Source organism: Eptesicus fuscus, chromosome 18, assembly GCF_027574615.1.
Source record: "Eptesicus fuscus isolate TK198812 chromosome 18, DD_ASM_mEF_20220401, whole genome shotgun sequence".
In the NCBI taxonomy this organism is placed as follows: domain Eukaryota; kingdom Metazoa; phylum Chordata; class Mammalia; order Chiroptera; family Vespertilionidae; genus Eptesicus; species Eptesicus fuscus.
In genome coordinates, this window is record NC_072490.1 from 38,057,541 (window position 1) to 38,082,632 (window position 25,092).

The 25,092-nt window shown below is 55.2% G+C and overlaps 1 protein-coding gene across 1 annotated transcript in view; it reads left to right on the top strand.

Moving 5' to 3' along the window:
• SSUH2 (ssu-2 homolog) overlaps nt 1–11,512 on the top strand; it is a 31,210-nt gene extending 19,698 nt beyond the window's left edge. Inside the window, exons 6-13 of the mRNA XM_054708153.1 lie at nt 472–532; nt 1,539–1,663; nt 2,601–2,663; nt 4,292–4,377; nt 5,618–5,710; nt 6,250–6,355; nt 8,445–8,555; nt 11,366–11,512. Coding sequence (XP_054564128.1) covers nt 472–532; nt 1,539–1,663; nt 2,601–2,663; nt 4,292–4,377; nt 5,618–5,710; nt 6,250–6,355; nt 8,445–8,555; nt 11,366–11,512 — 792 coding nt within the window. The remainder of the gene's footprint in view (nt 1–471; nt 533–1,538; nt 1,664–2,600; nt 2,664–4,291; nt 4,378–5,617; nt 5,711–6,249; nt 6,356–8,444; nt 8,556–11,365) is intronic.
• The last annotated feature ends 13,580 nt before the right edge of the window (nt 11,513–25,092 follow it).

Consider the following 25,092-nt stretch of genomic DNA (forward strand, 5'->3'; position numbering starts at 1 on the left):
CAAGTCCACTGACCTCTCTGGGTCTCCGTTTCCTCGCGTGAGAAAGGAGGAGCCGGGTGATGTCCACGATACCTTTCCGGTGTGTGATTCTGTGGACGAGGATCAAGGAGGATCTTGACGTCAGACAGATCAGTTCCTCCAGAAGGGGACCCTCAGGGCAGTGGGTTCCAGGGGCCTCCATCTGTCAGAGGCAGTTGCTGCTCCAAAACTTGCCTCATAGAACATTCCTCGTATAAAGAAATGGGGAACTGAAATCACCCCGTTGTGAGCCTGTCGGGGAGATTTCCTGGGCCCACTGACCTCCCTGCAGACGTGCCGGGGCGGCTGAAACAGAAGTCGCTGTTGGCAGCCTGCTCTGAGCAGCCCCCGTGCGGGGTGTGGGACCCCTGGTTTCCCCACTTTTTGCACAATGCTCAGTCTTCCTAACGGGCCAGGAGTGTGTGGGTGGACATGATGTCTTTTTCTCCACAGTATCGGCTGGAGACTTTCAGCGAATCCAGGATAAGTGAATGGACATTTCAACCCTTCACTAGTGAGTTGTCTGCAATGAGTGTCATTGGGAGCGAGTCTGGCAGGGGGTAGTCTTAGCACAACCTGATGAGATGCTCTGCTCGAGCCTCGGTTTCCCCGTCCCTGTAAAATGAGAGGGAGGGCTTTCATCACGGAGACTCCCTTCCCCGCGCTGGTCTTAGCAGCTGCTTGCTGTCCAGAAAGCGGTTAGCAGAAGGTCCTGAGAAAGCCTTGCATTTGCCTTTGGCCAAGGCTGGTGCTGCCACGGGGGAGATGGCACGGGCAGCATGTGTGCTCAGGCGTCTGCTGCCCCCCAGGTCCCCGTTCACTGAGCCAGCCCCTCTCCTGCCGACCCCGCTAAGGTGCGGGGTTCTGTCTGGGAAGCCCACACCCTGCCTGCTTTCTCTGCTGACCACTGTGTTTCATCCCTCAAGACTCAGCTCACAAGTTGCCTCTTTTATGAAGCCTTTCAGCATTTCTTCTCCCGCCACTTTGGTCCCCAGCAGAATGAGTCAGTCTCCTGGGATCTCGGAGCCCCTTATGTGATTCTTGGCCAGAGCGCTTACCCTCGGGTTGTAGCTGTGTCCGTCCCCTTGAACAGAAGAGGAAGGAGCCGGTGGGGAGGAGACGATAGGGGTGATAGCTCTGTGCATTGCGCCCCAGCATGTGCCGGCCCCGTGCTAGCACGTAGATGCCGTCTGTGTAATTGTCACTGCCGTCCTCTGTGGTAAGTGGAAAATTATCCCCATTTTAGAGATGAGACAGCTGAAGGTCAGAGAGGTCAGGTAACTTGTCTAGTGTTACACAGCTAGGAAGTAGAAGAATCAGGAGTCAAACCCAAGACTCTTCAACCCCAAAGCTTGGGTGCTTCACGACGAACTCCAGGGGGACCCGCCTCTACCCTTCCTGGTAGCGCCAGGGCCTAGCCTATGCCTGACACCAAGCGAAGGCTCGTGCTATTTGGCGACTAAATGAAAGCTTGTCCTGGCCGCTGTGTGCTGTTCTTACAACGATCGTGTCTGTGTCAGACCACGTAGTGGACGGGCCGAGAAGAGGGACCTCCCCCAAGCTCTGGGACATCAAGGTCCAGGTTCCCCCGATGTTCCAGGAGGAAACCAGGAAGTTCCAGGTCCCTCACTCGTCACTGGTCAAGGTAACACGATTGTCATAACACCCGCTTCTCCCGAGCTGGTTTTCCAGGGACTGTGGGTTTCCCGAAGCGTTAGCCTTCTAGAAAGGAAACCCCAGACCCAGGCTGCGGGTTTGTTTCTGGGCTGTCTATTCACACAGCAAACGAACGGTCCCATTTACAAAACCTGTCTCCAGCTTTAAATAGTGAGCATTCACATTCCTGAACCCTCTGAGTGTTTACCCCGCCCCACCCACTTCGGCCTGACAGTGAACGGATGAAGGGATGAAGTGCTGAATAAAACATATAAAGTGAAAACGTGTGGAAGTTAGTAGGGGGTCAGGATTTAAGTTCTATCCTGTTTCATAGGAACTTAATCATGCCACAAAGCAAGGGTCACCTAACCTATGACAGGAGCACGGCTGAGACCTTCATGTGGTGTCTCAGCTGTTACCTGTCTTGTCTCCACTGTGGGCCTGGATTCCGGCCTGCGATTTGCCCCGTGTGTTTTCCTAGCGCTGTGAGGTGGAGGACGCCGAGAGCTCAATGGAGTGTCCCGTGTTTTTGACCAGTGATTCAGGTCCAGTAGCTAGCTCGCTGCCGTTCACAAAAATGCTGTCCATTTTTACGGCTCCTGTTCCCAGAGCCCCCTTAGCCACGCAGTGGGCGAAGGACACCGGCCTTTGCGGCTCAGCCTGGGTGTGAGTTAGGACGTGGGGCTGGGAGAGCAAGTCCCCTTCACAGCACCCAGGACAGGCCCGGCTGGGCTCCGAGGCTCTCCTGGGCTTGGCATTCAAGGCCCCTGGGAATGCTGGCCAGTGGGAAAGGCCGTCTTCCCCCTCTGGCTCTGAATGGCTGCACCTCTGTTTGGGCTGGTGACATGGGGGCGGGGGTGGGGGTGGAGGTGGCGAAACGGCAGGTGACGGAGAAACTGGATCCAAGGAAAGTGTTTCTCCCTCAGGAATGCCACAAGTGCCACGGGCGGGGACACTACAAGTGCAGCGGCTGCCACGGGGCCTCCATGGTGAGTCTTGTGTGGCTGATGGTAAGCGTCGTGTGGGCGGAGGAGCCCCCCCCCCCGGGGCGGAGGGTTGGGCTGGGGGCCTAACAGTGGGCCCCCAGGCAAGTCATTCGCCCTGGCTGGACCTCCGTTTTCCCACCTGTAAAATGGGAAGGTTGGATCGGGTGGTCTCTATTGTCCTTTTTCACTTGGATGGTTTATGATTTTAATTTTGCTCTTTTTTTCTCATCCATCTATGAGCATTCATTGAGTACCTGCTTGGCCCTAGGCCCAGCAAGAGGACTAAGGCCTGGGTCCTTCCCACCAGGGTCCCCTGCTGTGGGGGAGGCACAGTGGCCGGCCCTCATAGTGCAGAGTGACGGGTGCCGAGAAGGTCACGTTCATAGGGCTTCCCGTTTCCGAGGGCGACTGTAATAGATCACCACAGACTGGGCGCCTTCGGACAACAGGCATTTATTCTCTCACAGTCCTGGGGGCTGGAAGTCCAGCATCAGGGTGTCAGCGGGGCGGTCCCTTCTGGAGGCTCCGAGGGAGGAGCCACCGCCTGAGCTTTGGGCAGCTGCTGGCACTCCTGGGCGTCCTTGGCTTGTGGCTGCGTCCCTCCCATCTCTGCCTCCGTCCTCCATGGCCATCTCCCTGTGTGCCTCTGTGTCCTCCTGGCCTCCTTATAAAGACACTGGTATGGCATTTAGGGCCCACCCAGTCCAGGACGACCTCATTTTAACTAACTAGTCTGCGAAGACTAGTTCCGAATGAGGTCACATCCTGAGGCTCTGTTGGGTGTAAATTTTGGTGGGGGGAGACGTGGGACACTATTCCACCCCGGACAGGCCCCTAAGCACACAGCCAGGCTCTGGTGGCATCAGCCTTCTTTGCACACACTTCCAGGGCTACTCATGGTTCCAGGAGTCGTACCAAGCTCCTCACGTGTTCTCAGCTCTCCCATTTACACCCAATCCTCTGGGCACATGCGGACCACTGTCACTCTGAGCTGTGTCTCCCTCCACCCTCCCTCTGCCTGCCCGCCACTCCACCCCGTTGCTGCCCTCCGTCCGCCTGCTGTGTGCTCACACCGCTGCCCGCCTGAACACCATGTGGGGCCAGCTGTGGCCACGCCTGCCCAGTCTATTCTGTGCCTTCACTCCTGCTGTTCGCCTCCTCCCCGAGGTCATTTCTGTGCCTTCCTCCTCCCCCTCCTCTCTCAGGCTCCCCCTGGAGTGTCCCTAGCGCCCACGCTGAGCCACCTTGGGAGCGTTGCCTGAGTCACCTCTGGGGGCCTCTCCAAGATGAGACCCCATGTCCAACACCGGGTCCCTCGGCCAGCCTGCCCCTCTCCCTGCTCCCTCTGGCCATGGCTGCTTGGTTAGGGGACAGTCCCAGGGATCGCAGGGTTCGGTGAGGAGCAGGAGAGGCTGCTGTCCCAGGGATGGAGGATGGAGAGCCCCTGAAAGCCTCTGGAGGGGTCCTAAGATCACTCCGTCCCACCCTCCCATTTTCCAGGGGGAGGGGTGGAGGCCCAGGGAGAGGAAGGGGCTGCTGAAAGTCACCAGACCGGGATTTGACCACGTGTGGGACGCTCTCTGCCCCACTTCCCTGCGCGGCCAGGGGTACTGAGGCCTGTGTGTCCGCAGGTGAGGTGCCCCTCCTGCAGCGGAGCCAAGCGCAGAGCCAAGCAGCCTGGGCGGTGCCAGCTGTGCTCGGGGTCGGGCAGGCACAGGTAGGAGCAGGTCTCCCTGGTTTTCACTGTCTGCCCTTTTGGAAGGCGACCAGGCACCCTGTCTGCCTTGTCGCTCCTGCGTCCCAGGCTCTGTGGGTACATATCTGTGGAGCGGTGCGCTTTTCCTGAGGGAGGCCTGGTATTTCTGACAAGACTGGAACTCCTCAAGCAGTGGGTCAGGTGTGAGGAGCAAGGCGCTGCGGGGAGGAGGGGGAAAGTAAGGAAGGAGACCTGTTCCTGCTCAGGTCGGGGGCGGGGCAGTGCTCACAGACAACAGCCAAAGCTGAGATTCTCAACTCCCTGAGGGCCTGGGCCTGGGCAGACCCTTGCTTTTAACTCATTGCAGGGTGAACGGAGGCGTCCAGGAAGGCTGGTTGATTGACTAAACAACCAGCAAAGTTGCATCTCTGCTCACAGGGCTTTGCAGACAGCGGGCATTGCATTTTGTAAATCGGGGCCTTTAATGTATTTATAAATCTTTAAAGGGAAACAGGAAACCATGAGGAGTGAAATGATTCAAAGTTGTGTTGGTTAAAGATACTTTTAGCTCATTAAGGCCCTGGCCGTCCTTCTAACAAGCCAGATGGTGAAGCTCTAGTTGACCTGCCCCCTGTGACTGGTAAAGAAGGTTTTTGATGGGGAAAGAAACTCAGGTTTTTTTCATCTACAAGTGAAAGAAATCCAATTCAAACTGGCTTCAGCAAAAATGTAAATGTATAGTCCTACCGAACAGAAACGTCCAGGAATAGATTTCTGTGAAGGCTTCAGGTACAGCTGGATCCAGGTGCTTAAACAATCTCTTCAGGAATCTGTCTCTACTCCGCACTATGCTTTCCTTTGTGGTGGTTTCAGTCGCAGAGGGGACCATCAGCAGCTCTACGCTTAGTAACCGCATTAGGAGAGGATGTCCCTTTTCCGAAAGTCCCAATAGAAATCCTAGGGTGGATCTCATGGCATTTCCCTGGGTCATGTGCCCATCTTTGTATCAGCCACTGGGCCAGGGAGATGGACAAAGCCGGTCACAGACAGGGTGGGCAAGCCCATGAACCCTAGAGACGGGGTGGGAGAAGGGTGGCCTCCAAAGGGAATTGGGGCACTGCCACCGGAAGAAAGAGGTCTAGGTGGAAGCAACCCAAGCGCACCACAGTCCCCTCCATGAACAAGGACTTGGGGGTGGGGGAGCCAGCAGCCACCAGGGCCTAGGAGTGTCTGAGTGGTCCTGACGCTGTGTCCCTCGCAGGTGCAGCACGTGCTCGGGGCGGGGGAACAAGACCTGTGCCACCTGCAAGGGGGAGAAGAAGCTGCTGCACTTTGTCCAGCTGGTCATCGTGTGGTACGTGGCGGTGTCTGCATGCGTGGCCCCGTGCGGTAGCTGGGGACGTGGCCTGAACTGGTTTCTGCAGAGAAGCCACGTGGTTGGGGCTTTTGCACACAGTACAGGGACCCACGCGGGGGGGGGGGGGGGGGGGGGGGGGCGCGGCGCGGGAAGGGCTTAAAGCTACCAGGAAAGGGGAGAGAGAGATCCCAGGAAGAGGCACAGGGTGGCGGGCCGCTGGCGGCTTTAGAGCGGACCGACCGACTTCACACTCCCACATCCCCACTTCCTAGTGCCGAGCCTCTCCACACCTGGCGTCCCGTCCCTGTCCTAAACCCCCAGGCCGGGGAAGGCTCCAGGCCTAAAGGGTTCTCCTGGGGGGCACTTTGCGAGGCGCGCACAGGGAAGGATGACATGAGCTGTGGGTACCTGCCTGGCTGCCCAGTTCACAGCTGACCGTGCTAGGCCCGGGGAGGTCAATACGTCCCCAGTCCCTGCGCCCAGGCCTGCCTGATCCCACACCCACGTCCTTGCCGCCCCGTGCGCTTCACCTGCAGGAAGAACAGCCTCTTCGAGTTTGTGTCCGAGCACCGGCTGGACTGCCCCGGGCAGCTCCTAGCTAAAGCCCAAGGAGAGAGCCTCTTCAGGGATGAAAACACGACGGTGAGGAGGGTTTGCGAGCACCACACCAAGCAGCCTGCCTCTCTGGCTCTTCTGGCTCCTCTGTGGGCGCTGCATTCATTTAGAATGGGGGGGGGGGGGGGGGTGGGGGGGGGGAGGGCACGTCCAGCCCTTGGGCCCTTTACAGCCCGTGAAATCATGTGGTCTGGCCCTGCCCAGCCATTGGGGGTGAGTTAATGAAATGTTTGCCCAAATAGAGCAAGCTAATTTTTAAGACGATAACTCTATATGGCCCACGAATGATGTTATAAGTATCCAATGGCCCTTGGCAGCAAAGCGGTTCCCCTCCCCTGCTCTAGAAGGACAGGCTGGGAGGGACGAGAGCGGCCTGGTCAGGCCAGAGGCCTCGGGGACCCCATGGGGCCAGTCCTCCTTGAATGTCACATACCAGACCCTTCCTCCCTTTTCCCTTCCTCCCTCTTCTTCCTCCCTCCCTCCACAACTTTGGGGACCCCCCTCCTGTGTGAGGCAACATTCTGGGCGCTGGGGATACTGTCCAACAACATCCCCGCCTCGTAGATGTCACAGTCTGGGGAGGGAGGAGATGATAACATGGACCACAGTGTCAGAAGGCAGTAAGGGTCACTGAGAAATACGCAGCCAGGTGAGGAGACCGGCAGGGTAGGGTGTTGTTTCAGCGCCGGGAGGTGGGGGGCGGGACAGGGAGGTGACAGTGGGGGTGGATCAGGTGGCTGTGGGAGGGAGCGAGGGTGTCCGGCAGAAGGAACAGTTTGCAGAGGCCTTGCAGAGCGGCAGAGCAGGGGCGCTGGAGGGCAGAGAGCCAGGTGGAGCGAGGAGCTAAGACACGAGCTGTGCCAGCAGCCAGGTCAGGGAGGGTCCTGTGGGCCAGGGTCTGTCAAACTCCAGGCCCTTGTCCTGCCCTTATAAATAAAGTTTTATTGGAACATAGCCATGCCCGTTTGTTTAGGTGTTGTCTGTGGCTGGCTTTGTGCTGCGAGGGCAGAGTCAAGTAGTTGGGACAGAGGGCGATGGCCCGCAGAGCCTGCGTATAGATGATGTGGCCCTTTACGGAAAGGATTTGCCAGCCCTGCTGTGGGCCCCCACAGGAGCTCGGCCCTGGGGGAAGCCTGAGCGGGGTCCTCGTACTGTTTGCTCTGAGCGGGTCAGGCCCTCAGCCTCCTTTTATTTCTTCTTTCTCTCTTTGTTTCTCTCTTCTGTACAGTATTGTGACCATTTTAGATTGGCTTCTTCCACTCTGTCCTACGCATTTAAAAAAATTGAGATATAATTGACATAAATGATTAGATTAGCTCTTAGGTGTACAACACAATGATTGGATATATGTATATATTGTGACATGATCACCACGAGAAGTCTAGTTAACATTGATCACCATACATAGTTATATAATATTTTTTTCTTGTAATGAGAACTTTTAAGATCTATTCTCTCAGCAACTTTCACGTATCCAGCACAGTATTATTTACGACAGTCACCACACTGTTCATTACATCCCTGGGACTTACTTTACAACCGCAAGTGTGTGTCTCTTGACCTGCCTCCACCCCCTTCCTCCACCCCTCACCTGCCTCTGGCAACCATCAATCTGTTCTCTGTATCTATGAGTTTGGTCGCTTTGCTCATTAGATTCCACATACAAGTGAGAACATACGGTATTTGTCTTCCTGTCTGACTTATTTCACTTGGCATAATCCCCTCACGGTGGGAATGCCAGGTCTTCCTTCTTTCTGTGGCTGAGCACTGTTTCTCAGCCTCTTTCTCTGCCCCATCGCTGCGCTTCCTCCCGGCTCCTGGCAGGCGCCATCCCCGTAGGAACCCGCACGCCCCACCTCAGGCAGCCTCAGGGGCTTGCTGGGGACCAGTGGGCTGTGGGGAGGAGTGCTGTGCCTACGGCCCCCTTTCAGTGGCATTCCCAACAGGATGCGGGTCATCAAGGGTCTGGAGGCTTCAGCCATCCCACCCGCTTGCTGCGTGGCCTCCCTCGGGCCCTTCCCAACTGGGCTCGCTCCCGTCCACCTGAAATCCATTGCCGGGGCTCCAGGTGCTGACACTTGGTCAGAGCAGCGAGATGGTGCATCTCTCTCCTCAGGTGTACCCCCTCGCGGACTTCCCGCTGCGGGAGATCTCGCTGGCCTCCGAGCGGGGCATTGCCCAGCACAGCGCCGCCACCCTGGCCTCCAGAGCCCGCGTCCTTCAGCAGGTGAGCGGGCGGGGGCAGGGCCGGGGCCGCTTCTGGGGCCAGGAGGGGGCTCCGAGGTCCCATAAGGGAGGAAAGGGATGTTCCCTCTGCCTGGGGCTCCTTCCTGAGAAGGCAGGGAGGGAGGGTGGCAGGGGAGTCCCAGTCTGAGGAACACGAGGTGGACTGGGGGCTGAGCTGGGGCCAGTGTGGCCGGGGCAGCGAGCGGGACAGGCCACACAGTCCATGGTGACAAGTTTGAATTGTTATGCTGAGAGCGACAGGAAGCTATTGCAGGGTTTCAAGCAGGAATGTGGCTCAGTGTGATTTTGATCCAAACCTCCCCGATATTCAGAGGGGAAGAGAAATCTCAAATCCAGGGTGGTAGGCAGGGTGGGAACCCAGGGCATTTCCCAAGTCCCAGCCTGTCTTCCTCAAGCCTCCCAGGGCAGGGGTGGCAGCCAGGCTAGGGCTGCCTTGGTGCTGTATGCCTGTGGCCACTAGGTGGCAGTGGTGCCGTCCACATCCCCAGGGCTAGGGTTGCCTTGGTGCTGTATCCTAGTGGCCAGTAGATGGCAATGGTACCCGTCGTGTCCCCAGGAGCGGCTTTAGGCTTTCGGGGCAGCTGGCTGGAAGCTGCTGGATGGAGGGTGAGGTTTGGACAGGGAATGCCCAGCGCCAGCTCTGCGAAGGGGATTGTCAGGGGGCCCTGAGTCTTGCAGAGTGGGCTCAGATCCTGGTTCTTGTGCATCCTAACCTGGCCATGGCCACCTACTCCTCCTCTTTGAAGCTGAGTTTCTCACCTGAGGAAAAAGAAATGCTAAAATGGCCTCATGGAGGTTTGTAAGGATGAGACAACTTTCTTTTTCTTTTTTAAAAATTGTATTTAATTTATTGGAATGATTTGTTAATAAGATTATATAGGTTTCAAGTGTACAATTCTAAACACATCTGTATATTGATTGCATTGTATGCTCACCACCCAAAGTCTAGTCTCCTTCCATCACCATGTATTTGACCCCCTTTACCCTCTTCAATCTCCCCCTTCTCATCCCCCTCTGATCATCACCATACTGTTGTTTGTGTCTATGAGTTTTTTATTTGTTGATTTCAGTCTTATATCCCACATATGAGTGAAATCATGTGGCTCTTGACTTTTTCCACCTGACTTTTTTTTTTTTGCTTATCATGATGTTCTCAAGATGTATCCATGTTGTCGCAAATGGCAGTATTTCATCTTTTCTTATGGCTGAGTAGTATTTCATTGTGCACATGTACCATCTTCTTTATCCAGTCATCTATCAAAGGACACGTTGGTCATCTCCATGTCTTGGCCACCGTGAATAACCTTCTGTACCAAAATGTCAAGGGAGGTCTTTTATTTCCAAAGTTATTAGTTGGAGACCAGTTTCTGGCATGTGGAGAAGTCTCAGCTCACAGTCTCATTTGGTTGTCTCAGCAACCCTGTGACAGAGAAGTTTTATTCCCATTTCACGGATGAGGAAACTGAGGCCCAGATAGAGGAAGTGTGGGATCCCACAGAAAGCTTCGCGGAAAACGCACACCCTGACTCTGATCCCCCTTCTGCCGCAATGTCATGCCTCCCCTCAGCTCCCCCCCCCCCGCCCCGATGTAGTAGGGAGCGTTTTCTCAAACCCCCGCCTCCCCGCAGCCTGTTTCACCCTTTCCCCAGGGCCCTGGACCACCATCTACAGCAACAGGACTTGGGCTCTTTACTGAAGGAGGGGAAGTAAGAGGGCCTGATCCTGGGCCAGCCCCGCCACCTCCCTCTGGGTTTGAGATCCCCAAACCTGAGTCTTGGGCAGGGGAAGAGCCAGTGCGGAAGAACTTAGGGTTTTGACATAAAGCCTAGCCCACAGGATGTCCCCAGGAACGTTTCACATCAATGATCGGGTAACTGTGCTGGGTCAGCCGCATCTGCAGTTGTCATAGCAAAACAGCACCAGAAGCTCAAGGGGGTGGGTACCTCAGAGGGAGGCCAGCGCCCTCACCCAGGGCAGCTGCTTGTCCCATTCAGGACCCCTCCAGTTTGTAAGGTTGTTGAGTCATTGATCAGAGAAGGGGCCACAGAGTGAAGGACTTTAGGGCCACACTGTAGGAGGGAGGGAGTGTCCCAGGCTCTTAGGTAGAGGAGGATGCTGGGGAGAGATCTGAGCATTGAACAGGTCCAGCTATGGCGAGGAGATGGGGCTTGACCCCAGATCTTCCAAACCGGAAATCCCATGAGCCCATGGGCCTCAGTTTCCCCATTTGTAAAAGGAGGGGAATATTTGAGACTTTTCTCAAAGGAGGGTGGATGCAAAACCATGGTAAGAGAGGGCGGGGTCTGAGAAAATAGCCTGAAACAGCCTACCAAACTTTGGAATTTCTTTGGTGTCAATGTTTATCTTGAAATGCAATTCAAATTATATAACCACTCCCTAATATGTCCATGGTTGTTGTAATATAAAAATGTTTAAAACGACTTTATCCTCTACTTTTCTACCCCCGCCCCCTCCACCCCTACCTGAAATTAATGTTCTGGAAGATGTCCCCTCTGGCTGGTGACTCTCCATGCACCCCCTTCCTCCTCTGGGGATGCCTGTGCCTCCACTGCATGGAACCTAGAATCAGAGGGTTCGGTTTGGGCCCGAGCTTAGAGTTTCTGTAGGAATGTCGTGGGAGACACAGCTAGAAAGGCAGATTGCAGCCAAAATGCCAACTCCAGAGCATGCACTGCAGCCCACAGGTGGTAGGGAGCTCCCGACAGTTCTTGAGCAGGAGAGTGACCTGAGCAGGACACTGAGGTTTTTCCCGGCCGACTGTTTCCTCAGCGCCAGACCATCGAGCTGATCCCCCTCACAGAAGTGCATTACTGGTACCAGGGGAAGACGAACGTCTACTACATCTACGGCACCGACCACAGGGTGTATGTGGCCGACTACCCCGAGCGGTACTGCTGCAGCTGCACCATCATCTGACTCGGCTCGGCTCTCCCCTCCGCCCGCCACTCACACTCACCAGGGAGGACCGCCGAGGCCTCGGAGCTCACGCATCATTGGCTACATTGGACAATCGCTTACCAACGCTGGCGTGTCTGTCCTTCCAGAGAATTCACCTTACCATCTCCCAAGCACAAGTCGTTCCGGAACTCTGCTGGTGGACTCCATCCTGTGTTTAACCTGCAACAACTCAACTGCATGCAACCCTTCAGGACAAACAGAGCAAAGGCAATGCCTGACTGCGTGTGGGGTTGGCCTTCGCTTTCCCCGGGTCAGGCGTTCCTCTTCTAGTGTGAGCCTTTGCCAAGCTGAGCGTTACTGACAGGAATCGGCTGCCCCTTCATGCACACCAAGGAGTGCGCTTAGGCACCAAGTACCTTCATATCCTAGAACTTGACTTCCCGTCTGTGGGGCAGGAATTCAGACATGGCCATCATGGGGAGGGTTTATCTCTGCTGCATGATGCCTGGGGCCTCACCTGGAAGACCTGAAGGCTGCGATGGCTCAGGGGCAGGGGGCTGAGATCACCTGAAGGCTGGTCACCAGAGATCTGGTGGTTGACGCGGCTGTTGGCTGGGACCTTCGCTGGGCTGTCAGCTGGAGCACCTACACGCGGCCTCTCGGTGCAGCCTGGGCTTCCTCACAGCATGGCTGCCGTAAGGCTCAGTGCCCCTCACAGTGCCCCGTCGGAAGAAATCGTCTGTTCCCAAAGGGGAGAACACACCTGCTGTGTTGGATGGACGGAGGGTGTACATGCTGATCTCTGACATGCGGGGGGAGATGTGGGAGAGGGATCTTTGGATATATGCAGGTTCTTACATCACGTGCCGACTTTAGAACCCGTCCACTGAGCGGCACATGTGCACCCAGTCACGTGCAGGAGCTCCCTGCTGGTGCTGCCAGGCGGGGTGGGGAGAGGGGGTGCCCTGCACACTGAATGCCCAGTCGGCTTTGGAAGGGTGGTGTGGGGGCTGGGCAGGCCACTGTGCACCCGGCTGTGGGTAACCAGAGGCCCCTGTCATTTTACCACTCCTGCCCCTGACCTGGAAGAGGATTGCTATCCCCTGAGAGGGCCAGGCTGCACCCTCACTTGACTCCCAAGCTCCTGTCCCCCGCTCTTGTCCCCCATGGGTGGGAGGACGTGGACCCAGCAGGCCTGGTCGGGGAGGCCATTCCCAGGGCATCATCATCCAATGAGAGGCAAATGAGCACTGCCTTCTCACCTGCACTCCCAGGCCTGGCTCCCAGTCTTCTGCTCAGGGTGTTGCTGTTTCCTGTACTCTGGGAGTTAGGGGGGCTGGCTAACAGGAGGAGCAGGGCTCAGAGGGGAGGGCTGCAGGGAGGCAAGGGGAAGTTGATTGGACCCCAGATCCCAGCAAACCTTCCTGGATAAGATGCTGCCCCCAGCCAATGCCACAGGCTCTGCATGTGGGGGCAGTCAAGGGCAGGATGAGGTGCTCCCTTAAATTGGGGGTACACTCTGGACTGTGGAGACAGAGCCTGGTGGTGGCAGGGGAGACAGGGAGGGTTCCCCCCGGCTTCCCACCTCCTCTTCCCTGGAAGCTGGGAAGCTCTGTGTGCTCTGCCTGGAGGCTCTGGCTCCGGCCGGCTGACAAGGGAGGCCAGCCCCCCTTCCCTGGTGTCCCCACCCCACCTTCCTGGCCTCAGAGGGGGTGCTTCTGCCCCGGGGGGCCTGCACAAATGGAGGGGACGGGTGGTGGAGTCCAGGAAAGCTGATGTCCCCATGCCTGGGGCGTCCCACGATGCAGCGCCTCTCCACATCTCACAGGATTGCGGAAATCCCACGACATTCGTGCCGAACTGAGTCAGACAGACTCTCATCAGTTACCCCCGAACACAAGGCCGATGTTTATGTAGAGCCAACCTCTCTGATTTCCCTGACTCCTTTGAAATGGCTTCTGATCCTCTCGCTCCCCTTAAGTCCACACCCGTAGCTGATGATGTCACGGGCATCCTGTGCCGCTGCGCCTGCATTCCCTCAGACCGAATACACGTGTTGAAAAGCCACTGTCTTCTCACGTCTCCTTTATCGTTCAGTTTGGGCATTCAGTTGCCTTTTTTAAAAACTGGTATGTAAATGACATGTTATGTCACAGTATATCACATGCAAGTGATGTATGCATGTCATTTCAGGATAAGTAGGGACCACGCTAAGGTTGAGGCCCAGCGGGTCATACACACTGTTGGCCTGTGACCCAATGAGAAAATCTAGCGGGAAGGAGTGGGTCCAAAGGGGCGCTGTTCCAATGGAGGCCCCGGGAGCCACCGCCACAGGCCCCTCCCCTCAGTCCCCACGGACCGGCCAAGTCCAGAGGCATCGGGTCCTCTGCTCGGTAACCGGTGTTCCTCTGCAGTGGTCTCTGCTTGTGCCTTCGCCGCAGCCAGGATGTGACTTTATAGGCCCCCCCTTCTCCTGGGACTGAGCTGGCTCTGACTGTGGAGCCCAGACCCAGCCGACGTCGTGGCGGGTAGAGAGAGCGCACGAGGGCAGCCCTCACCCCAAACTGGCCGCCATGGATGTGGCTCTGCTCCCCATTTGACTTTGTTTTAGAACATCAGACGCAAGTGCTCGCCTTTTCTTTGTTGCCCTGCTGAGCAGTCGCTAGGTCTCCCTCTGCCAGAGCCATGCTAGGCTTAGTGGGGTTCGCAGAGGGCTGACGTCTCTGCCCGGAGCCCACAGGGCAGCATGTATGCAGAGAAGGAAGGAATCACCGGGAACCGGGGAGCTTTACCACATGAGCAAGCCTCAGACCCAAGTTGGTGGTGATGGCTACAAGTGTATGTATGTATGTGCATGTGTGTGTATATGTGTGCATGGCATGTGTACGCACACTGTGAATGTACATGTGTGTATGGTGTGTGTGTATGTTTGTGCTCACATGGCGAATGTGCGCACACGTGTCTGCATGTGTGTACATGTGTGTGCACATGCTTGTATATGTGCACGTGTGCACATGTTTATGCATCCACGGTGAATGAGTGTGTGCATGTGTGTGTGTGTGCATGGTATGCATGCATAGTGTGCATGCATGGTGTGTGTGTATATCTGTATGTACATGGGGTTTGTGTGTGCTGGCCAGGTGGGGAGCATCACTACTCAGAAGGCAGGAGGGACTTCTCCCCCGTTTCCCCCCTTTCCAGGCCCCCCTCAGTGTTGGTATTCCCAACACGCCAGCCTGCAGCACGTGCTCAGCTTGCCGCACCACGGCCGGCTCTCATTTCTAGTTCACGCGCAGCCCTTGACACGGAGGGTGATGAGAGAACTGTTTTTTCATGGTTGGGACAAACACCTTAAGTGGAATTATGTTTCCCAGCAGGGAAGAACCTTCTAGATGCCGCAGCTTGGCCCTGACAGCTTGTGCTCAGAATTCCAATCTCCTTTTGCTCCTATTTAATGGTCAGGGCCTGTGGGAAGAGCATGGAGTGGGGAGCATGTGTACTCTGGTTCAAATCCCGGCCTTGCTGATTCCCAGCTGTGTGACACAGGGCAGCTCTGGTAACCTCACTGAGCCTTAGTTTCCCCATCTGTGAGATGGGGCTGACCCTGCTTGCTTTGCAGGGGAGAAAAGGTTAAAGGAGATCAGGTGCGGGGCTCAGAGTCGTAGGAGCTCAGCACCTGGGAAGGCTGTCTCCCCGAATGAGTGAAACTCCTTTCCTGGGGTGTGTGAATGCTTGTCACAGCGCCTCCCCAGGTGGCCAGTAGCCGCCTCACACACCGCAGCAGTGACTGCCAGAGACCCCGCTTTCTTCATCCTTCAGCTCAGCTCAGGCACCCCCTCCCCAGGTCTCGCAGCCCCTCCTCAGAGCTCCCCTCTCAGAGGCTGCGCTTGTTCCATGACTTGCATCTGCCTCCTGCGCCACCAGCCTTGGTGCCGGGAGTTCTCCCACGGGTTCCACTGTCAGGTGGCCTGGCCAGCTCAGCGACAATGCGTCCTTTTATCTCCTGGGGGTCAGGTTTTATTTTATTGTTTAAACTATTACAAATAGTAGTACATATATCTCCCTTTTTTACCCAATTAACCTTTCCCCGGCCTCCCCTACTCCCCCCCGACCCCGCACATGCCCTCACGCCCCCCCCCCTCCCGCCCCTGTGTCTCGCGTCCATTAGTTATAGTTATGCCTATATGCATGCATACAAGTCCTTCGGGTCAGGTCCTTTGGGTCAGGGTTTTTTGTACTGTGAGGAGTTGGGGTGAATCCTGTTTTTCCTTTTCTCATTTTTCCTTTCCTTTTTCATGGCATCATTTACATCTCCCCCCAAACACAATCTTACATGGGGCCCAGAGATAAACACCTGATTGCTGTGATGGGGTGTGTGTGTGGGGAGGGAGGGGAGAGCCCTCCCCTGACACCTGCCTCTCCTCCCCTGGAACCTCCTGCCTTTAGGAGCCCAGGGAACAGGCCCAACAGGCGCAGTTTCTGGGAGTCCGGAGGTGGGTGCGCCTCTAACAGACCACAGGGCTCTCCTGGAAACTCCCTTCCTTCCTTCCTTCCTTCCTTTCTTCCTTCCTTCCTTCCTTCCTTCCTTCCTTCCCTCCCTCCTTCCTTCCTTCCTTCCTTCCTTCCTTCCTTCCTTCCTTCCTTCCTTCCCTCCTCCTTCCTTCCTTCCTTCCTTCCTTCCTTCCTTCCTTTCTTCCTTCCTTCCTTCCTTCCTTCGAGTTAAGCCCTTGATATGACCTTATTTTCTGACGGAGTGTTTCTCAGAGTGAAAAAGGCACTGTAGAGGTTTGTTAGGTTACGCTGGGTATTCTTCCTGTACTCTGGAGCAGAAGGGCCCCAGAGCATCCAGATTTGGGGTCCCCTCCCTCTACCCCGGTCCCCAGTGGCGGAGGGTGTTGCCACCTGTCTTCATGTTCCAGTCTGGGTGTTTCCTTGCTTTGCCCCAGCAGCTGGCGGAGGTGAAGTTTCCGGCTAAAAGAAAGGTGTGGCCTGGGCATGAGGAGCGGGTTAAGTCCAAGTTAGTCACTGTCGGTGTAGTGGCACTTGGTTTCTGTTCCGTGATTGGACCGTCAGGCAGGACTGAGGGGTCTGGGACACTCTGTGGGGGAGACAGTGAGTGTGGTACAAAGCCACACGGTGTGGCCTCCGTGGCCACAGTCTGGGGTGACATCCTGGCTCAATGGCAGCTTGCCCGGAGACCCACCTGTGAATGGGAGCGATGGCTGCTAGGATTGTGGGCGACGAAATGACAGCATATGTGGTGCGCATGGCACACGAGCTCATGAGAGAGCTGAGCTGTAGTAGGTGAGGGGATCCAGGGAGGACGATATCAGACTCAGCATTTGGGGAAGGAGGGTGTTACAGACTGTTGTGTCCCCCAAAATGTATGTTCATATTCTAACCCCTGATGTGATGGAATTAGGAAGTAGGGCCTTTGAGAGGTGTTTAGGTCATGAGAGCAGAACCCTCGTAAGTGGGATTGGTGCCCTTATGAATGGGACCCCAGAGAGCTCCCTCGGTGTGAGGTTAGAGTGAGAAGATGGCCGTCTGTGAGCTGAGACTCAGGCCCACACCAGACACCAAGTCTGCAGTTTGCCTTGACCTTGGACTTCCGGCCCCCAGACCGGGAGACAGACATCTCTCGTTTATAAGCCACCAGGTCTGTGGTCTTCCGTCATCACAGCCCACGCAGCCCCAGAGGTGGAGGCGGAGAATCCGAGGCCACGGGATGCAGGCAGCGGTTCCAAAGGCAGCCCTCCGACACGCAGATTCCAGCCCCACCCCAGACCCAGGGCACTGGTGCCTGAGATTACGTAACCCTAACCAATGCCCCACGATGGTTCTTACACACAATCAGAAGTGGAGATTGGCATTTGGAGTCAGAATGATTGGGCTTTGGAATCAGAACCCTCCGCCTGGCATTTCAGTTCTTGGCTCCCCGTGGGCTTACCTTCTCTACATCCCCGTTTCTTCATCTGGGCAGCGAGGGTAACCTGGCCCGGGGATCACTCCTGCCCTGCCTACCTTGCCGGGTTGTCTGAAGCCTCACGTTAGACACAGACTGTGAAAGCGCTTTGCAAACTAAAGCGAAACTATTTTTCTCATTGGGAAGGAGTGGGAACAGCAGCCAGTTTTCCAAGGCTTCCTGCTGCTTTTGACTCTGTCCACCAGAGGGCAGCAGATGCCCGCACGTGAAACCTCAGTGCACTCCTTGTGGGTGAAATCGACTCCATGAGGGTCTCTCATTCCCAGCAGGCCCTGGGCTATGGGGTCCCTTGCAGGGAAATCAGCTCCAGAAAGCTTCTTCAGAGATGCATTTAGTTTGTCTTCTATTATTCAGAGACTCAAGGTCAAACTTTTATCTTAAGGACGCATGGGAAACAATAGTACATTGAGAAAGCCAGGCTTGAGATGCCAAACTAGAGGTCATGGACTAGGTCAGCACCTTAGCTCTTTTCTTTTCTTTACGGGGGAAATGAAGGTGAATCAGGCATTGACCTGGCCTTCAAAATAGCCATGAGCATTTCTGGATCCCACCCACGTGTCAGGTGCTGTTCTCAATTCTTTATGTGTCAACTGACAGGACTCCTGCCAGGTGGGCATTATTGACAGGAGGGAACTGAGGCCCGGAGAAGTTAAGTCAAGGTCTCACGTCCAGGGAGAAGCAGGGATTTGAACATGGGCGGTCTGGCTCCAGAGCCCACACTCTGTCTGGTTTAGTGGGGAAGGTAGGCATGATAATGACTCGGCAATAAGAGCTGTGAGAGACTCTTGCCTTAGTCACTCCTGTTGCCAGGCATGCTGACGGTGCCTCACTGCGCTGGGCCGTGGGAAGTGCGGGGGAGATGATGCCCCAGGAGCAGCCCTGCACCCAGGGCCAGTGTGAGTTGGAGGATAAAGAGTAACTCTGACCTGTGTTCTATATCGCCCCCTAGTGCTCCCCAGTGGGACTGAGCTCCAGGTGCCCAGGGCAGTACCCTGCTCCCTGGCTTCTTCCTCTGTCTCACTGGCCTGCACTCCTACTATTTTTCCTGGGATCACCTGCCAACTAAACTATTCCCGCTGCAGTCCTTGGTGAGGATCTGCTACTGGGGGAGTCCCGCTGGTGACACTGTCTCCATGAAGTTTGTATCCCTTGAGGACCATGCTAGGGCTGGGAGCCATGAGGCTGCAGAGACCCTGAGGGCACAGGCCTGGCCCTTGGGGAGCAGAGAAGGCTCTCAGGAGAGAGGCCATTTGAGCTGCTCACTCTGGACCTCCGTTAACTATTAACTCCCTCGTGATTTTCTCCTTGCCTTTGGAACCCATATGCTCCTCTGAGGCCATGATCCAGCCCCCCACCCTCACCCCTGGATCCCAGGGTCTTCTGAGTCCTGCATTTTCATTCTCAAAGCATTTGCTTCCCACCTATTTACCAGGCGTGCTGACCAACAGATCGCTTCTGCTTGGCTTTCGTGGGGCCACAGGCCACCACAGTTCATCGGGGGCCTCGGTTCCCACCTCTGCAAGATGGGGATGGTAGTGCTTCCCCCACCAGGTGCTGCGAGTCTCCGTGTGATGAGGCGAGAACAGGCTCTGTCTGACCACGGGCAGCTTTGGGAACCCCCAAAAGCAGTAGGGCTAAGCGGCATGGTGCTCTAATCGTGTGAATGAAGGGAGCTCAGGCACTAGCCGCTTCTCCTCACCCCTTCCCGGGTGCCCTCAGTCTGTCTGTCTGGTGGTTTCCTGGGTCCCTGGAAGAATCGGAAGGAAAGATGCTCTACTTCTTGCCTGTTTCTTTCCGATGCCCCCAGACACCTAGAAGCCCACGCATCTCACCTTCGAGGCTCATGGCCAAACAGTCCTCCCAACTCCATCCAGGAGCCCTTGTTATACTCACCGAACCCGTGTCGGGCCCCTCTGGAGTCCCTGCCAAGCCCTGGGATGTCTCTAACCTGGCGTTGGCAGGCGCCACACAGCCTCAATTCCTGTTTCCCTTTCGCACTGATTGCAGCAGATAATGGCCATGCCAAGCATGTATTAGCATCTGTGAAGGGCCAGGCGCTGCTCTAACCAGGGAGGTGCAGAGCCAGGCTGTCTGGCTTTCAGTTCTGGGTGCAGATGTAGTGTGCCGGTATGGACGGTGTGCTTACGTGTGTGTGTGTGTGTGTGTGTGTGTGTGTGTGTGTGTGTGTAAGAAGGGGTGACCCCCAGGGACTCCAGGGGACAAGTGTGACCTGCCCAGGCTGGGCGGGCAGAGGGGCTGCCTGCCTGCCTGCCGGCGGCTGGGAACCACTGTGGATCTTGGGAGGCCCCAGCCCGGCGGCTGCTGAGTGGAAAACATGGCTCTTCTTGGGCCCAACATTCTCTGTTGCCAATGCTGATGGGCCTCTTGTCGAGGTGAGTGGTCCTAGGCCACCTTGTTAGCCTCCCTGAGAGCAAAGCAGCTTCATTTTGGAGCGCAGGTAAGGGTCCTAGCCATGGCTTCCTGTTTGTGTTATTGCTGAGGACAGGGCGACTAACAGAGCCCTGTGTGATCCTTCTCCCTGCCAATCATCCATGGGAGTCGAATTACTTACATACCAGACAAGATAAGACATAAGTAGTGTACACACACTCACAGCATATAAGAGACTAGAGGGCCGGTGCACGAAATTCATGCATGGGTGGGGGGTGTCCCTCAGCCCAGCCTGCAACCTCTCCAATCTGGGACCCCTTGAGGGATATCTGACTGCCCTTTTAGGCCCGATCCCAATGTCTAAACGGGAAGTTGGACATTCCTCTCACAGTCCAGGACTGCTGGCTCCCAACCGCTTGCCTGCCTGCCTGCCTGATTACCCCTAACTGCTTCTGCCTGCCAGCCTGATCACCCCCTAAACACTCCCCTGCCAGCCTGATTGACACCTAACTGCTCCCCAGCCGGCCCGATTGCCCCTAACTGCCTTCCCCTGCCAGCCTGGTCACCCCTAACTAACCTCCCCTGCCAGTCTGGTTGCCCCTAACTGTCCTTCCCTGCAGGCCTGGTCGCCCCCAACTGACCTCCCCTGCTGATCTGATCACCCCTAACTGCCCTCCCCTGCAGGCCTGCCCTCCCCTGTAGGCCTGGTCACCCCCCAACTGCCCTCCCCTGCTGGCCTGGTACCCCCCCAACTGCCCTCCCTTGCAGGCCTGGTCCCCCCCAACTGCTCTCCTCTGCAGGCCTGCCCCTCCCAACTGCCCTCCCCTGCAGTCCTGGTCCCCCCCAACTGCCCTCCCCTGCCAACTGGTCTCCCCCAACTGCCCTCCTCTGTCAGCCTAGTCACCCCCAACTGCCCTCCTCTGCTAGCCTGGTCACCCCTAACTGCCCACAACTGCCCTCCCCTGAAGGCCATCTTGTGGCGGCCTTGTTTTGTCCACATGGGGGCAGCCATCTTTGACCACATGGGGGCAGCCATCTTGTGTCTTGGAATGACGGTCAATTTGCATATTACTCTTTTATTAGATAGGATAAGTTGTAAAATCACCTTGGCATTTGAATAGAATCCACCTGGATTTATCAATCTCTGTGACCTCAGTCTGCCCATCTGCAGAGTGGGACTGCAGTAGTGTCTACTCCTCCTGCAGCTCCTGTGAGGACTGGAGTATGAAGTGCCTGGGGAGCCCTGAGAACAGGACCTGGCATGCACTAGGCACTCAATAATGATTATTAGTATTAATCCGATGTCATTGATTATTATTATGCCTGTTGGTTCTGTCTTGGAGAGTCATTTGGACTTAAATGGGAAAATGCTGGGCACAGAGTTAATGCTCACTAAGGGGTATTATTATTATGTTTTACTGAGTTTGTTTTGCCCTCACTTGGTATCCACTCTCGATCTAAGGGAAAGTTGGAATTCCTTTTCTCATTTGAAAAATGTTGAACTAGAATCCAGGCAGGCAGAATTGCACACTCTCAGCGTGCATGAGCCCAGAGGTTCAAAGAATGCCTTTAGGAACCTGTTTCTCCTACCTCTTCTCCTGTTGGTGGCAAGCTGTCCACTTCAGTTCCAGGCTCACACGGCCCCTCTCAGCAACTCCTGTGGCCAGGAGGGCATGGATTTCCTGTTTGTTCTAGAAAAAGTTCCAGAACTGAGACTCAGTGGGCCAAACGGCCAGCCTAGAGCCAATCCTGTGGCCTGGGTGGTGAAATGAGCTGAGTCGCTGGGCCGGGGTCCAGGGAATGGGACCAACCCCATGAACATCTCCTGGATCCAGAGGGTGAAGGCGGCTCCTTTAGGAAAAGCTGGTGCTGTCCCTAGAAGGGGAGGGGAGTCTAGGCAGCAAACCACCCAGGACCAGGGCAGCATTTCTGCTCATTCTAGACGCAGGGCATCCTGCCGCCAACCTCTGCATCCTGGCACAGTAAGCTTGGACCTGCTCAGTGTTACAAGTGAACTTGAGAAACCCCGGCTGGGGCGCTCCCTCTGAGGATGCAGGGCTGGGCTGGCGACTCTCTGTCTACACCTCCTGGGTCAGGCTGAGGCTGGGCAGGGGCATCAGGCTCCCTACTTTCCTTCACTCCTGCAGCCCACACTGTCCACTGGTGACCGCTCTGCCTCAAAGCGAGGAGATGGTTCCAGAAGACAAAAGGCCAATTGCTTCAGGCGTCAGAGTGCAGCCCCTTCACTTAGAGAGCTGTAAGCACGGGCTGGGCTGGGCAGCCTGTGTGGTCTGGCCCTGCCAGCTGCCGGCAGAGGTAGGCAGACGGCTCTGGGTCGCTGGTTGTTGCTGGGCACAAGGGAACTAGACTCTCGCAGAGAACAGTCCAGATCCGACTGTGCAAACACTAACATCCTCCTGGCTCAAAGCATCTGCTTCTTTTTCTCATTCCTCCAGCTTGACTCAGAGAGAGTTTTCTGGAAGATCTACCCAGTGGCTGCTCATACAGCGGCAGGAAAGCCTCCTTAGCTTTGCCTGGGAGCATGGAGCTGTAGACGCAGCAAATGATCCATGAAGGGATGGGGTTTGCATTGGCAGACACGTGTTTACCCAGATCAAATAGGGAAAAATACTTTTTTGCAACACTCCCTGAGCAAGGCTTTACAGCTAATGATGAGCTTGAGCTGCGCAACACAGATGACGGAATGTAAACAGTGAGAAAATGATTAGCCCTCCTCTCGGGGAGGGTGCTGCTGGGGAGCACATGCCATGATGCCCCTTGGGGAGCACATGCCATGATGCCCCATAGGGCAGATGCTTTTGGTGTGGGAGTGGCTCTGCATAACTGAGGAGGGGAGCTTGAAGTGGGGGAGGGAGTGACGGGTTCAAAGGCTGAGCACTCTGTGCTGAGGGCAGGAGGGAGGGAAGAGAGGGACACTGCTGAGAAGGCCTAAGAAGGCTAACATGCCAGGTGGGAGCTCTTTAAGGGGGTTCAGGGCGCTGGGGGGTGTGGGCTTTCTCTGTGGGTGTGCACATTCATTGCCAGGAGATATTAGTAAGAAATCCCCAAATTCCTGGTGGGCGGAGCCTCTTCTACCGGTATTTGCCCTCTAGCCCTGGGAAGCCATCCTGCATGGGCCGTCTTGCCTTTCTGCTTCCTTTGCATTTGGCCAGTGGAGGAGCTTCTCTTTGGGTTCAGCCAATGAGGAGCTTCCCTTTGGGTTCAGCCAATGAGGAGCTTCCCTTTGGGTTTGGCCAATGAGGAACTTCCCTTTGGGTTTGGCCAATGAGGAACTTCCCTTTGGGTTTGGCCAATGAGGAACTTCCCTTTGGGTTTGGCCAATGAGGAACTTCCCTTTGGGTTCAGCCAATGAGGAGCTTCCCTTTATGTCTGGTCAGGGCATCAGAAGGAAGAAGCGGGTGATGTTGGGGGATTTTTTTTTTCCTACTTCCCACTTCACCTTGCCTTGGCTTGGCTGTTGCTAGCTCCTTGGCGGTTCTTTACACACCGCTCCTACCTTTGTAAAATTTCCTTCCATTAAATGCCACTTAAATGATCCTACTTTGAATGTGCTGTTTCCTGCCAGGACTCTGACCGACCTGACTTGTGTGAGTGCATTTCTCACAGGAGCCTGTAAGGGGTGGGGCTCTGTGGGCGGAAGCAGAGTCACACAGACAAAGGAAGAGCTGAGTGGTTATAACACACATTCAGGAGCTCCCCAGGAACCCCCTGGCAGCCTGGGGACCCCTTGCAGCCATGGTCACTTGGAGGTAAAAAAAAATGTGCATCTCAGTGTGACTGGCCCCAGGAACTCACCAGGCTGGCACACTTGGGCCACCATAGAGTGTTCCTTCCAGACTGAGCCGGGATCAACCAGGATCTTGAGACATAGAGCGTGGGAACCGAGGACTGCTGGGTGTGACCATTCATTAATGTGGAAACTGAGGCTGTAAGAGGTTTGTGTCAGGTAGAGAGCAGCATTGAAAGAACTGCAGGAAAGTGAAAACAAGGCATGGCCTAAGGTCAGACATAGCATCAACCAGAGAAGATGCCAAATGTACATACGGAGTTGGAATTGGCCAGGTGCAGGAGCAGGTACAGAGGACTCCAGGCAAATGTGCTGGGAGGTCTCTGAGGCGCCTAGGCTGAAAGATGCGCCTCCATTTTTCTGATTATAAAAGCCATTCAAATTACTAGTAATTAACGAACATTTGGAAACCATGGCATAAACAGAAATCACCCAGGCTCTCGCCTCTTAGACCAATTCAGACTCAGTTACTATAGGGCATTTCCTTCCAGGATTTTTTCTTCAAAATCACTATAGTTGTTTGGTTCTTATAACTTTGCATGCTACTTCTTAGCATTATGAGTAGACATTATGAATAAGCATGATATTTTAAACTTTCTATTCTATTATATAAATTTCTGTAATTTGCTTAAATAATTATTCCCATGATAGTGGGCATTTAATTTTTTTCTTTTTCTTTTCTAGTTTTTATTTATCTTTTGCTATGGTAGCTAATAGTAGGTATATAATAATATATATGTTTATGTGCATATATATGTATATGATAATAATGATATGTATACACAGTGTTGTACCCCAACTTTGCACTCACAATTTTGTGTTCATCTCTGGTTATTTCCTTCATTCCGGATTTTTAAAGTAGGATTACCAAAGGACATGAGCATTTAAAAGACTTATGATACATATTTTTGTAAGTTGCTTTCCAGAGAAGTTGTACTAGCTCATGTCTCTTGCCAGACACCTAGGAGAGCGCAAGTCTTGATGCAGCTTTTCCTGTGTGGAGTTTGGTAGGGCCTCTCTTCAAGGTGTGGCTCCGCCCCCAGGTCATGCCCTCCCCTCCCCCATTACTGGCCCTACTCCCAGGTCCCACCTGCATGTGTCTTAAAGGTGAGCCCACTGCCTGTTAGTGAGCATGTGCAGTGGGTGAGGGTTGATCTGGTTCCAAGAGTAATATGTATCTATTTTCTACTTTCCAGATGTTTCTCCCCTCTGGGCCCAATTCCGTGGCTCCCTGGAAAGTGATATGATGACCTTGGGCTTGAGCCCAAAGAGCACGGGAGATTTTTGGCAGGTCGACGGTGGGCTGGTGCCAACCAGCTTAGAGCGAAAGCACTGTGTGCTGGGCTCACGTGGAGGAACGTGTCTGCATCTGCCTCCCCTGGGCTCAGGAGCACCACGGCCTCCTCAGGGAGA